The sequence below is a fragment of the Streptopelia decaocto genome (assembly GCF_964273445.1).
Source record: "Streptopelia decaocto genome assembly, chromosome: 6".
NCBI classification, from domain to species: Eukaryota; Metazoa; Chordata; class Aves; order Columbiformes; family Columbidae; genus Streptopelia; species Streptopelia decaocto.
This window is the reverse complement of record NC_138660.1, coordinates 13185159-13198993: the sequence shown is the minus strand read 5'-3', so window position 1 is coordinate 13198993 and position 13835 is coordinate 13185159. Positions and strand designations below refer to the sequence as shown.

At 44.4% G+C, this 13835-nt stretch overlaps 1 protein-coding gene across 1 annotated transcript; it reads left to right on the top strand.

Moving 5' to 3' along the window:
- Positions 1-2818: 2818 nt before the first annotated feature.
- On the top strand, positions 2819-13212 carry CLDN11 (claudin 11). The gene is made up of 3 exons (XM_082056393.1): positions 2819-3188; positions 5695-5859; positions 12022-13212. The coding sequence occupies exons 1-3, from the start codon at positions 2963-2965 to the stop codon at positions 12252-12254; spliced, it is 624 nt and encodes a 207-aa protein (XP_081912519.1). The 5' UTR covers positions 2819-2962; the 3' UTR covers positions 12255-13212.
- Positions 13213-13835: the final 623 nt, after the last annotated feature.

Here is a 13835-nt window from a genome sequence, read left to right as displayed (position 1 = left end):
TGTATTTTACAGCTGAAGAGAGAGAAATGAGCAGTATTGACCAGGATTAAGATGAAATTGGTAGCATTTTGATGAGCTCAGCCTTTAGTATGGAAGAAAATTAACAACTAGCTGTATCACTTGAAGAATTAACTCTCTTTATTTCTGCATCCCATGTTATATTTTGATAGTGCTGTATTTGTGAGCAACGAGAAGCTCTCGGGCTGAGAAACCCCACAAAGAAAAGGCTCAAGGTGAGTCACCTGTACGAGGGAAAAGTCATAGGGTGTTGGTAGCTTGTGCAAGAATGACTAATTGCAATGCATGTCGTTTGTCAGAGAAAACTGCTGATCAAGCAAAAGCTGCTTGAGTAACAGGGTAAAAAGGTTCATTTTTAAGGTGTTGAAGCTTGCTGCAATAAATGCATGCGTAGCACTTGCTTAAAAATGGCAAATGTTAAGAATATTGCCCTAAGCGTATCTGTTTACTTAGCGTATAGCTGGTAAGTCATTCTTTGATTCTGATTGTATGGATCTTGTGAATAATTTTTCACTTGTAGCACACTAACTTATATTCACTTATATATTGGTAGTGTTACCTATAACAGTGACAAAACAGTAAATGTTTCACGTCCCTGTCGACATTAATGAAATTAATGTGCCCACCGGGCACAGTTGCACAGTTGCAGTGGCTGAAATGTCACATTTGGGAAGAAAACAGCAGTGTTAAGAAGCTTTTGTGGTTAAGGAAACAGAACTGCAGGAGGCTGAATTACAGTGGGATATGTCCACAGCCTGTGCATTCATATCCTGCTGTATTTTAAAAAGTTGTTCTTTTTGTGTGCATTAGAATGGTCCTGCACTATCACCAGCTTTGTGATGAAATGGGATATCAACATGTTGCAAAATTTTCTCGTATTTTGAAGAAAAAATACTTTAAAAGATGTTAGAAATCTAAGTATTAGTGTGATTTAGAGAATATGCATGGTTTTTAAACTCCAAAGGATTGTGTGGTGACGGTATCATTAGATGATAGAGGTTGGGGTCAGTCATCCCAAAGTGATTAAGTATCCTCATGCTTGGTATTCAAAGAGCAGTATTAAGCTAAGTACAGTTATACAGGCCAGGTGTTTAATTTACAGAATGATGTAGGGTTAGATGGAGGAAATATTGGACTGAAAAAATGCAAAGTGAGTCAGTGAAGGGGAGAGGCAGGAGCGTGTTCATTTGTCAGCCCGTCCCCTTCCAAATTTGGGAGGTGACATGTGATCTGTCCAATGCAATTGTGTGGTCCAAGAAGGGGAACAACACTAGTTTCACCCCAGAGATGGCAAGTTTATCGCCTGAATAATTAAATAAGCAGGAATATTGTTTGTGGGAAGATTAAATATGTCTAGGACCCTAGGCAACATGAAAATGGTGGTTGGATGGGAGGAACAGCTTGCTCAACCAGAAGTGTGTGCACAAGAAGAGTAAGTGATGTAGAGAGGTGGAATCCCAGCAAGGAAGTCTGTGGCGGTGTGGCTTCCCAAAAATACCATAATATCAAATGTAGAAAAAACCCCAAGAAATAGCCAACAATATAAAACAAATGTGAAAACTACTATTAAATTTCTGTTTATTATAAAAGCTCCTCTTCGAGGATTGTTTTCAGCTATTTATATAGTAACTCCAGTGTTCAGATGGAGCTTTGACCAAACAAAACTGTGGCCTTGTGTCCTGGAATTTCCAATCTAAGGAACACGTGACAAATGGAGCTTAGAATGGTCTCATTCATGTTTTTCACTTTATTTGCTAAAGACTGGGAAAAATACTGTTGGATGAGGAGCAGGATATATTTCCCTCCTGGCACCTTAATCCTGGAGTGTAGCTTTCTGTGTTTCATTTTCACTAGCAGCCCTAGGAGTGAATCCAACTCATTGTTCTGTCGTTTCGTTGCCTGGTTTCTCCCGTCTGGCCGCAATGCGGACAGCTCTCCGCTAGTGGTCCCTCCACGCACGTTCTATCTGCAAAACCACTTCCCCTTGCAAAATCAGCAGCACTGGAGGACGCACAAGGATGAAATTTCATTAGGGATGTGTTGGCACCCAATAGCGTATATACGTGCTTGTGAAAATACAAAGTAAAGTTAGCAAAATAACCTCCCTGCTTATTTCTTCTCCTGATGCAGAACAGGCTGTGGAGTTTTTCTTTTGGCGTTTTGAAGTGGGCTGTTCCTTGTTCTAGCAAGCAGCCTAAAATTTACACCCATGATCAGTCTGAGTAAAGAGTTGCTTGTTTTTATTTTAGCATTCAAAAGTGGAAATAAGATGCTATTAAACACATATTTAAGACTCTCTGAGTGCTAGTTAATACTGCTGAAAACCCCAGCACAAGCAGAGAATGCACTAATGGGTCTTTTATCATGTTGTATTTACTGAAAACATCAGGAAAGACCCAAGACAGATTTTGTCCCTTTACTGCAGCTGTGCTGGTGGCTTTGATGAGGCGATCAGTCCCACCTCTTGAGTAACTCTGTCCACCACATTCCATGCCTTATCTTTCCATGAAGTGTGATTATTTATGTTTAGCTCAAAAACGCTGCATTATTTTTTCTCCCTTGTTGCTATATTTTCAATAGTCAGGCTGTTTTTCCATTTGAATCAAGCAGCCTGGTTTGTTTTTCCAGCACGGGTGGGTGTAATCCTGTGTCTCCTCCCCTCCACACCCTCCTTTTCCCCCGACTCTCTTGATGAGCAGGCAGAAGTTGGGGCTCCCGGCTCGCTCCTCCCATGCGTGATGGGGCTGGAGGCAGCTCTAACCCCTCCCCAGGAGGGAGCTGGGCAGAGGCAGCCGAGCACTGCAGCAGCACTCAGGGACCTCTTCCCACCAAACCCCGTCCCTTCTGCTCCCAGTAGGTCCCCACAGCCGGGATCTCGGTGCCCGGCTTTGCTGAACCCCTACGGACACCCTCCTTGTCCACCTTGCCCCACCAAGGGATCGACATGGTGGCCACCTGCCTGCACCTGGCTGGAGTTGTTTGCAGTTTTATCGGGTGGATCGGGGTGATTGTGGCCACGTCCACCAATGACTGGGTGGTGACTTGCGGCTACACCATCACCACCTGCAGGAAAATGGATGAGCTGGGATCCAAGGGGCTGTGGGCAGACTGTGTGATGGCGACAGGTCTCTATCACTGCAAGCCCCTCGTGGACATCCTCATACTGCCAGGTATGGGCATCCCTGTCCTCCTCCTTCCCACCCAAGCCTTGCTCTGAGCCAGGCAGGTCCTGCTGCAGGATGGACTGATGGGGAAGCTCCTTCAACTTCATCAGCGCAGGAGATGGTCCATTAAATATGCTAAAGAATGTTAATGATAGCTCTTAATGTGATTCTCATTAAATTATACTTGGTTTTAATCATACCCAGCTATCATGTGTTATCTGTGGCTATTAAAGTCCAGTTAGTGTTTAATCATTGCTTGCTGTTACTTTCACATCTAGTATATAGATTGCATTGCAAAACACGTAGTTTATTGAGGTATAATAGAGTACTTTGAGATATAATAGACTACTTTCAGTTTTGTTTTGGGATGATGATGAACCATTACAGATGTTAAGATTCTATGCCTTAAAATGATTTTTTAGTATAATGAATATTTCAGCATCTATTTTTAATGCTGCTATGGCTTTTAACCTTTTGGAAGATTGTTGTTAGTCTTGACGGTCTTGTGCAACCCGCATGTTCCAAGACAAGACAGAACTTACATGGCAACTACATTTAACTTGTCTTGATATTTTCTAATTATTTAGTAATTTTCATCTAGTTTACTGAAAGCAAAAATTAAGCAAGTTGTTTCATCAGTATTAATACATCTTCTGAGCCACTTAAACCTGCCAAATTCTTGTGCGGCCTTGTCCGTGTAACTTTAGGTAATGATCTTACCTATTTCAATCACTTCTAACTCCCTAGCACTTCATTCTGCTGCTTTAGATTGCACCTCCTCCCGCATTTCAGAGATGCCTCTTCCATAGCTGACAGGGTAGAAACAACCAGTCCTTGTAGTTTTCTTTACTGTTTCCTTATTTACTTGTTTAAACTGTTTTCAAAATGTTTTCATAAAAGGTTAGAAAGATTATTGCTGAATTTCTCTGTCACAGAGCTTTGTCTGTATTGCATTGTGCTTGGCAACACTGAATCTCTCAGACTAGCTTCTGTTCTCCCTTTCTCTGTGTACGTATACTCTGATTTTAGCAGGTTTACCTTCCTTATTGTGACTATTGTTCAGTATGATCCAGCACAGAAGGCAGAGAAAAGGCTTGTCCTGAAAAAAAACATTATTGAATGAAATTTAATAAATAGGTAAATAGGTCTTTCAGCAGCAGAATGCAATGCTTCTCTCCAGCAGAAACAAATCACAAAGCAAGATGCTTCTGCTTGTAACCTGTTGGATATCCAGAGCTTTCCAGGGGGGAGAAATGTATCCTGGTGTGCCTGATAGGTGAAATGTGCTAAGAGTCTTTCGTTGACTGAGTCAAGTCCTTAAACAAAAGTGTTTGTGTGCTTGTTTAATTGGGATCGATTGCACAGAAACCGCACTGGGCATTGCCAGCCCCCTCCAGACCCTAAACAGGGTCTCGTTTTCTGCCCTGAACTACTCAGGTAGCTCTTTTTGTCAAGTTTCCTCTTGAAAAATCAAGCAAATATCCAATATACACAAAATCTACATTTCCAGGAACAGTAAAATCCTCATTCCTGATGTCTTATCTGTATGTCAGCGGGACATGCTTGAGGCCCCTTTTTGCTGATATTGTTTGAGGCATAACAAGGCTTCATGTCTGCATGTGGCAGCTTCATGTTGTTAATAAGAGAGGGCAGTCAGCATATTCGCCCTGCTGAGGTTGTCCCGAGAGCTGGTGGAGGCTCACCAGGCACTGGAGCAAACCTGGCACTGATTTTGCTTATTTTGCATGCAAGTAATGACCTTTTTTTTTTTTATTATTTACATGTGGTTTTGTATATTTTATATACAAATTACACATAGAAAATTATACATAAAATAAATTATATAGACAGAATATATATATATATATATATATATTTAAAATATCCTAAGGAAGAGCTGTGCCAGCCATCAGCTCAAGCCATGGGGGCTCCCCTGAGACCCCACCACAGGGCTGAGACTCCACCATAAACATCGGGACATGGCTGTTGTTGGTGAGCATCCCTGCTCCTCCAGTTCAACAATCCTCAGGTCCTCAGGGCAGCTGGTAGCGGTATCTCATGAACCTGCGTGCTTTAGTAGTGAGTCTTCAATTATTCAGCTCTCTCCATAGTCACCTTCTCTGCTCACAGCAAGCTGTTCTTTAATACTTTAAATTCTTATTATTTCACCAAGGCTGTCTTTGTGAAGATGTAGGAAAACTCCTTTCTAGCTGCTTCTTTTACTTTCCCTTCCCCTATTTCCCAGCTCTGTGATTTCTCAGTGTCTTGCTGGGAAAAGCATGTATTTTCCAGTCAGAGCTGTTTGTTTGAAAAGTTTGAGCTTGCACATCCCGTGTTCCTGCACCACCCACTGCTCTGCAGTCTCACTGTCTTATGCACAGTGAAGATTTAATTGCTTACACAAAGGACTGAACATGTCTCCCATTCTCTGTGCAAGTCTTGGGAGCTAATCAAACAGGAGCCTTTGTCCAAAGGTTGCAATCAAAATCTTCTCTCCTTGCCTTGCCAACAGGGTATGTCCAAGCCTGTCGAGCGCTGATGATCGCCGCCTCCGTCCTGGGTCTGCCCGCCATCTTCTTGCTGATCACGGTCTTGCCCTGCATCCGGATGGGCCACGAGCCCGGAGCGGCCAAGTACCGGCGCTCCCAGCTGGGAGGGATCCTCATCATCCTCCTGGGTAAGGCACCCACCAGCCCTGCGTGTGTGCAGAGCTGGAGGTTTGTTCTGCTCCAGGACGGTGTAGTGCAAGCTGGTTCAGTGCGTTCACTTGAAAGTGTGGCTGTCCAGGCTGGGCTGAGCCTGAAAGCTCTCCGGCACCGCTGTGGTCTCTGGGGTGGGTAAAAGGCACGAGCGGGAGTGGGAGGATGAAGACAGGAGTCAGGGAGTGAAGCAGGGAGATGAGGGGAGGGCTGTGAAACCCCCGCTATGTGTTGTTTCGCGGAGACCTCGGGCACAGCCACAGCCTGTGTCTGTGGGAGGGGGACAGCGGTTGCACACAGGCAGCCGCCTGGAGGCACTTGTTTTGCTGGTGTGCTGTGGAAATGATGCTAATTTTGGAAAAGGGTCCAAACCCCCAGCCTGCTTACAGGGAAGGAATATCCTGCAAATTTCTCTGAGTATTGCGGATGCAGCCAAGTCAATTTAAGCTGAGATGTGTGAGAGGGGAAGCCCGTGGCTGAGGGGTGCTGATGCTGCAGGGGCAGCAGCGGAGGGAGCCAGGAGGTGGCATGTCCCCGGTGCCTCCCAACCCCTCTGGCCAGCCTTGCCCTCCAGGTCCCCCTGGGAATTTCTTCCCACCCTCAGTGCCTGAGGAGATTGTTTTGAGTGGCTCAGACTGGCTCATTGTCCCCAGTGCAACACCTGCATGTTCTTGAAGCCTCGTCATCTCAGCAACAGGCTGCGGTGGCTTGTTTTTACCCCTCTGCGTGGCAGAGAAGGATGGGGGAGGGAAAGTGGCCTCTTTGTGTGGCTCTGCTGGTCGCTGGCAGCCTGCACTGACATCATGTCCATCTTCTTGCTTCTTCTCCTTATTTTTTCTTTTTGAAATGGGCACTGGATACAGCTACATGCTCAGAGGGGTTGTCCTCTGGATGCTCCTTCCTTGCAAGTGGTCCCTCCTCTGATGCATTGGTGAGAAGCAGTTAGTATGAGTCAGTACATCCAAAATCTAAGGGACTGATACCAAGGGGCCAACATCCGTGGGGTTTAAGGGCACGTTGTCATAGCTGGAAATCCTAAAATCAGCTTTATAGGGCCTAGTTAGGACATGCCGATCATGAACAGCCATGTTAGGTATTGGAATGTGTGACCTTCATCTCTGTCCTGAAACCTGGAGTCAGGTATTTGGCTTTGGCACAGTGAAAGAAAAAAGTGTGGGTTTTTTTCTCCCTGATAATGAAATTTTACTACTAGACAAGTCTTCTCTGCTGGATTTCCTTGCACAGGATGGAGGAAGCCCAGCAGAGCTGCACTTTGTCACAAAAAGCACGAGTTTTGGGTTCCAGTCAAGGAGAACTGTGCTGTATACCATCCCTGTTCACATGGCTGCAGATGTGGAAGCAAGAGCATTGCCCTTAAACCTGCATTGCGAAAGGGCAACAGGATTACAGGACCAGCACACACGGCAGACAAATTGCAGTGGCAGTACTGGCTAACGCTGCATTAGAATAAGAGGAATCCTGTATCTTGCAGTGTTGCACCAGGGTCTGGGGTCTTGTGTGCCCCTCTCCCATCCTGGTCTTGCTGGGGTGTAACACCTAGCAGGAGAATAAATGCAAGAGGATAGAGGAGTTGTGGTGCCCCAAAAGCCAGGCTCCTCTCTGCCTCAGACCATGGTTTTCCCGCTAAGTAGATCCTGTGAGGAAAGGAAATGTGTATTTACAGAGACACCGGCAGACAAATGCTCTTTGGGTTGAATTTGGAATTCTTACTGATTTTTACTCCTGTGAATTTTGAAGTCTCTGGAGGTGAAGTGGCTTGTTCATGCTGGTGAAACCCTGAATGATTTGGGCTGGGAACAGCAGCCTGGTCACAATGTTTTAGTCACAATTACAATAATATTTTAGTCACAATTGCAATAATACTCTTTTTGTCAGATCACAAAGGAAGAATAAATAAGCTCCTTTTTCTCTGAAGATTTTTTTTTTTTTTTTAAATAACCAAACTAACCCACATTTATTTTTACAAACCCCAAATGTTCCAGGCTGATCAGCAAGACAGTCCCACCGGAAGGAGAATCATGTACAGAGCTTGGGACTTCGACATTACTGTAGCTGATTAATGATCTGTTATTTACGAAATGAGGTGTTACCATTCCAGAGCATTTAATAAGCATGAATCAGGCCTCGAAAGTCATAATACTGACTTAAAATTTGTTATATTCTGGAAGTAATGTGCCCTGGACTGTTCTTACTTACTCTCTGGGCACTGAACTCTCATGTGTGGTTTTCCTCACCCGCACAGGCTCCAGTCTTTTCCTCTAAGTGGAGACCAACTCCCAGAGCTCTGGTTAAAAGAAAACAAACCCCCAAACACTCACTAATATAGCAGAGATACAGAGTGGAGATGCGAACAGGGGAGCTGGCCTCATGGCCAACTTCATTTGTTGCTCAGGGAAGGGATGGCAGTTTGTCACTGAAATTAAAAAGGAAAACAGGGGTTGAAACAGTGTGGAAAAAAAAATAACCAACCACAAAAAAAGTTGAAAACTTGCCAGGAAAACAAGGGGCTCAGAGATTCCATTGATTTTGTTCTGTCCGCTGGTAATCGCAGGCTGCAGAGCACAACCTGTGTGCACACCCTCCTATCCTGCCTGCTGATGTGTTTATATCTTTGCTGGATCCCATCTGTCCAAGAGAATCGATTTATTGCCGAAAACAACCGCCAGCAGAGGTTTGCTCTCAGCCAGTATGAAAACATTTCATGTGTTGGTGTTGATGGAAAAACCCTGGCCCATCCTGTGTTGTTGATACTAATTCGGGGGACCCCGTGCTGGTAACCAAGCAGGCATTTTCCTAATGGAGGTGAGGGATTCGAGCCGTTGGAAAACGCAGATGAAAAAATATGTTAGTTATTGGGAATCACGACTGCAAAATGACCATATTAGCTATTGCATACTAAATAAAGGATATTAATAAGTTTTTCTGGACACTGCATGAGATTTACTTGTACATCAACAGATACCAAGATAAAATGATTGCACTGAACATAGAAAAAAAGGAATCACAGGTATCTATTATTTTGACCAAACGCTTTGAAAGAGAAATCTGTGTGATTTTGAGTCAGCAACTTGGAATAATTAAATTTGGCAGTGAAAGAGAAGTATTCTTGCTTCCGCAGAAAGGCTTAACTTACTGTTAAGGAATGTGGCAGGGACTCACTGTCCCTTGAGTTGCAGAAATCCTGCTCCACCTCCCCCACCTCCCCAAGTACCTTCTGTGCTTCTCGTCTATGTTACTTCCATCTGATTAAATTATGCCTGTAACGCAGAATATGTAGAATAACGCTGAATTAAATTATGCCCGTAATGAGTTTCAGCTCAACAGATGGAGCTACTGCAAGTCCATATTCAAAAGCGACTTAGAAATGCCGGGAGCCTGGGATGTGTCCCTGTGGATTTACAGTGATCCGATAGAGCAAGGACAACCATACTGAGTATTACTGAGGTTAATTTTGCAGGGCTGCCTACTCCAGCTGCAAAAAGCAGGCAAGATTTCCAGTATGTGTGTGCCCCAATATGTGCATGCTTTTCCAGCTGACATGGTCTGATAGAAAATATTCCTTCTGTTTGCAGACTTTTCTTTTAGTTTTCCACTAGATTATATTGACTATAGCAGCTCTACTCTCTGAATATGCTCATATTTAGAGAGAGGCAAAGAGTCCCTTGTCATCAGCACAAAAGAAAAGGGGTAATAATTTCTATACAAAGTGTTCATCCTTGTAGGCAGCTCTTTTAGTACTTGAAACTTGCCCTAAACTGCCTTTTGCAATCCCTTTGGGTTTCTTGGCAGATCAGCCTTTTAAGCCTTCCTCTGTGATACAGCTAGACCAAAATTTGAGTTCACCAAGAAACATTGCAATTGCAAACTGTCCCTTTCACATCTTCTCGGAGGATTTACAACCCCATCTAGTCTACACAGAGCGATGAAATCCAGTCCTGTTTCAGGGTGTCCCTCTTGCTGAGTGACACGGTCAGCGGTGACCGACGGCAGCTGGTGGCCTCGAGGTCAAACTAACCCGTGCAAAGTCCTTGGCTTGTGTTTCACAGCTTTCTAGTATTGTCAGCATTAAGATAAGGTGGTTTTACATGTAGCTGAGCCCCTTGTACAAGAGATGCCATTGTGTTGGCGTCCCTGAGAGCTCTTCTCACCCCAGTGCAAGTGTTTTCTTCAGTCCTGTGTTGTGGGGGAGGATCTGGGTAGATAAGGCTCTTATAGTCTATGGACATAAATGTATATGTATAATTACTGCTGACAGAAAAAGAAAAGATTATTGTGTTTTTTTCAGATAACAAAGAAGCTTTTTTTCTGGAGCCCATTAGAATGCTTTGCAGATTTCCAACTGATACATTTTTGTTTTATAGCGTTAGAGGCTCATGAGCTGTTTGCAGGACTGATCCACAGGCAGGAAAAATGCTGCTCTCCCCTCCCTGCCTTCTCCTGAAGTTCCTTCCAAAGCCACAGGGTCCTTGCTTTGAGGAGGTCCAAAATTATTACTGGCTTTATTAGCATCCTTCAAATGTTCTTCTCTTTTCCATAAGAAAATATTTTCTCTCACAATAACTCCAGCTATCAGGGATGGGTTTTCTGTTGTACTGGCCAGGAGCTATGGTTTGTTCTCCACTTTAACTAAACAATTTTATTTTTAATCTCATATATATTTATTTTTTCCTCTTGAAACCTTAATTTTTTGACACTGTCTCCGGATACCTTTTAGCATGGTCGGTGGAAATCTGTACTGCTGCCACGCTCCTGTTATTGTTTTGCTCTGATACTCTGATAGCCACAAGGATGGAGTCCTGCACAGCTTGTCCCAGAGGCAAGTAAATATTGACAGATTAATTCTTCTCACATGTACAGGCCATAAAGGAGTACTGTTTTAGGACCTGCTCCTGTGAGGTGATTAACACCATCGACTCCTGTTGCCCTTGGTGCATGTGGGGACTTTGCAGGATGGGGATGGGACCCTCGGTGAGGGCAGTGAGTGTGTAGCATGAGAAGAATGCAGGGCACGTGTTTTGTCCCTGCTTGGAGCAAACCATACATGCGTGCTGCACCCTGAAATCATGGTGATTTCTAGCCTGGCTGCCTGCAAAGTGCTGGATTTGAGCCCACTTTACCATCCTGAGGGTTTCTCCTTAACATGTCACCTGCCCCACAGTCCTTGCAGCACCACCACAGCAGCCTTCCCGCTTTTCGTGGGAAACAAAACTAGGAAATTTCAAGCAAAATTTGAAGTCCTCAGTAATTTTTTGACCCACTGTAGACGCTAGGTAAAATACTGGTTTTGCTTCAGGTGAGGTCCTATTTCTATTCCATTCAATAGGTTTCTGGAGAGCCTTGTTGCATTTGTCCCCATCACTTGATACAGAGAATTTTTTCATAGGGAAGTGGAATCTTCTTTCCAGAGACATTTCCTTCTCCATAAAAACAAAACAAAACAACAAATCAATGTTGTACAGCTGCTTATTTTGTCCCTGCCCATTTTCTGCTTGTATTTTATAAACTCGACTCTGTCTTACCAAGTGCTGGGATATTTCATTAAAGTTAATGTGATCGTTCAGTAGGGCAACTGCAGTGATGCTGATTGACATGGGCTGAGGACATAGCACGTAAGATCAGGCAGTAGTAGTGATTTAAGCCAGCTGAGATTGCCCAACGATTTTATTGTCTCACCAATGCATACGGCTTTTGTGGTCTTGCTTCATATCTAGTCTAGTCCTAATTCTGCAGCTCTCCAGAGCATCAATTTCAGGGATGACTTTTATTCTTCCCTTTTAAAGATATTTCTAGGGAACAAATCTATTTCCCTTGTAATAAATACATCAGATTGTGGCAAGCAGCAGGGTTGGTTTTTTTTGTTTGTTTGCTGGTTCCTGAAAGCGATGCCTGTTCTGTCTTCATCCCTCGCCCTGTGAGGCTCCCACGCTGCCTCCTGCTTGGAGATCTCCTGGACCAAGCCCTGATACTGGCGCTCTGAGCTCCACGATGGGACTTCAAAGAAAGGATGGGTTTCGTCTCTGTCCCCTGTCCTGCAGATCCTTCCCTTCCCTCTGGTGTGCTTTGTGTCCCCAAGGTGGGGTGACACGCTGGACTGACCTCTCCTTTCCATCCCTCCCCAGCCATGTGTGGTGTCGTTGCAACGATCTGGTTTCCCGTGTGTGCCCACCGCGAGACCACCATCATGAGCTTCGGCTACTCCCTGTACACGGGCTGGATCGGCTCTGCCCTCTGCCTCTTTGGTGGCTCTGTCATCGTCTGCTGCTCAGGAGATGCCCAGACATTCGGTGAAAACCGTTTCTACTACGCCTCAGGATCCAGCTCCCCAACCCACGCAAAGAGTGCTCATGTGTAAGCGTCCTGGGGATGTCCCACGGCTGCCATCAGATGCTTTGGCTGTTGGGTTTGTGTGCCCTGGGTTTGCTCCTACTGACACGCACCGCTGTCAGGCTCCCAGGAGGAGATTTAGAAAAGCGGCACAAAATGTTTGGTAGTTTGAAATGTTACTGTTCCCATCTGTTCCCCTCTTCTCTAGAAAGAAAGCTCCAGCCAGCTCTTCCTCTGGGTCCTCCCCATCTTGTCCTGGTCACCTGCCCCATCTTCTTGGAGCAAGGATGACTCAGATGGTTTGGGGCTTTCATGTGGGGTTTAGGGGCTTTATTTTATTTTCTAGCTCCCCTGATTATAGGAGAGTTTAAAGCAATAAAGCAGAGATGAGAGAGACACTTTCCCATTGTTAGAAGGACTCTGGCAGCTTCTCCTACCCCGTCACCGCTTGCTTGTTCAAGGTCACAGCTCTGGCATGGTTGGGGCGAGAGGGTAGGGAGGAAGGCTCTGCTCTGCAACCGGGAAAATGTTTCTCTTTTGGAACAACAGTAGGGGAATTTTTCTGCCTTTCTCTGTAAATACTTTTGTAAGAGTTTGATCATTTTAGTAACAGTATTTCCCACACCCCCACAGTCATCAGTATGAAGGAAGCAGAACCTGAAGGTCCTAATTACATGGTAGATAACAGTGCCTTTTTACGTCGTTTTAAATGACTTTGAGGGCTCTAATCCCCACACTCTGGTTTGGTTTCTTGTTTGTTTGTTTTGTTTTGTTTTGTTTTATTTCCTTTGTACAGATCAGTTACTAAAAATGTATTTTTACATTTTTTTTAAACTCCTTGCTTTCTTCCTCTAAATTTGTGTTCTGTCTTGCATCATTAAAGTAGCACGTTTTAACACGGAGTATAATGTACCTGTTACAATTCTGGTGAATACTGATGATGCCTTTGTACTTTCAGTGAAATACTGTACAATAAATAACAGAGTACCTGCAACCCCTGGCTCCTTTTATTCCTTCCTTCCTGTGTGTTTCCATAGCTAGCTTTTCCATGACAGGGGTTTTCCAATGATTTTGAAGATATTTTTTACAGCCGTTCAGGATGAGAGGTTCTGCTCTGCTGTGGAAGTAAGTGGGCCTTTTCTTTTCTTTTTTTTTTTGAGGGTCTCATATTTAAAATATGAGTAATCTTCCTGCATGGTACTGACTGCTGTCTTATCCATTCATTCTTTCGATGTTCCCGATAGCATCTTGCACCAGAGGTACTGACTCCTGGTACTTTTCTCATCGGGGAGACTTAGAAACCCACTGAAGCGGTGGACATGTGCCCCCAGCACTGCTTGGGTGTGCTGAAGTGGATAAGTCGTGTTGCTGGAAGTGCTTTCAACTAAAATAAGAGTCTGATCTGGGGTCATTGCTCTCTTTGATTAAAACCATGTAAGATCAAGATCTAACTCTGTCCTTACCAGAGGCTGTAGCAATTTAATTACGTTGATACAAAATCCCATCTGTTCCCGGGGATGTTAACTCAGTTCAAATGATTTGTGTAAGCCAAGCTTCAGGAGCAGGAAAAGAGTAATAGCTCTGGTGTGGACGAAGGGAACAGCCCAGG

What these genes read in the sequence shown, in the direction of transcription:
- CLDN11 (XM_082056393.1), top strand. Translation starts at nt 2,963, where the DNA reads ATGGTGGCCACCTGCCTGCACCTGGCTGGAGTTGTTTGCAGTTTTATC. An exon ending in GGACATCCTCATACTGCCAG is followed by an intron (nt 3,189 to 5,694) that starts GTATGGGCATCC and finishes CCTTGCCAACAG; the next exon opens with GGTATGTCCAAGCCTGTCGA. An exon ending in GATCCTCATCATCCTCCTGG is followed by an intron (nt 5,860 to 12,021) that starts GTAAGGCACCCA and finishes ATCCCTCCCCAG; the next exon opens with CCATGTGTGGTGTCGTTGCA.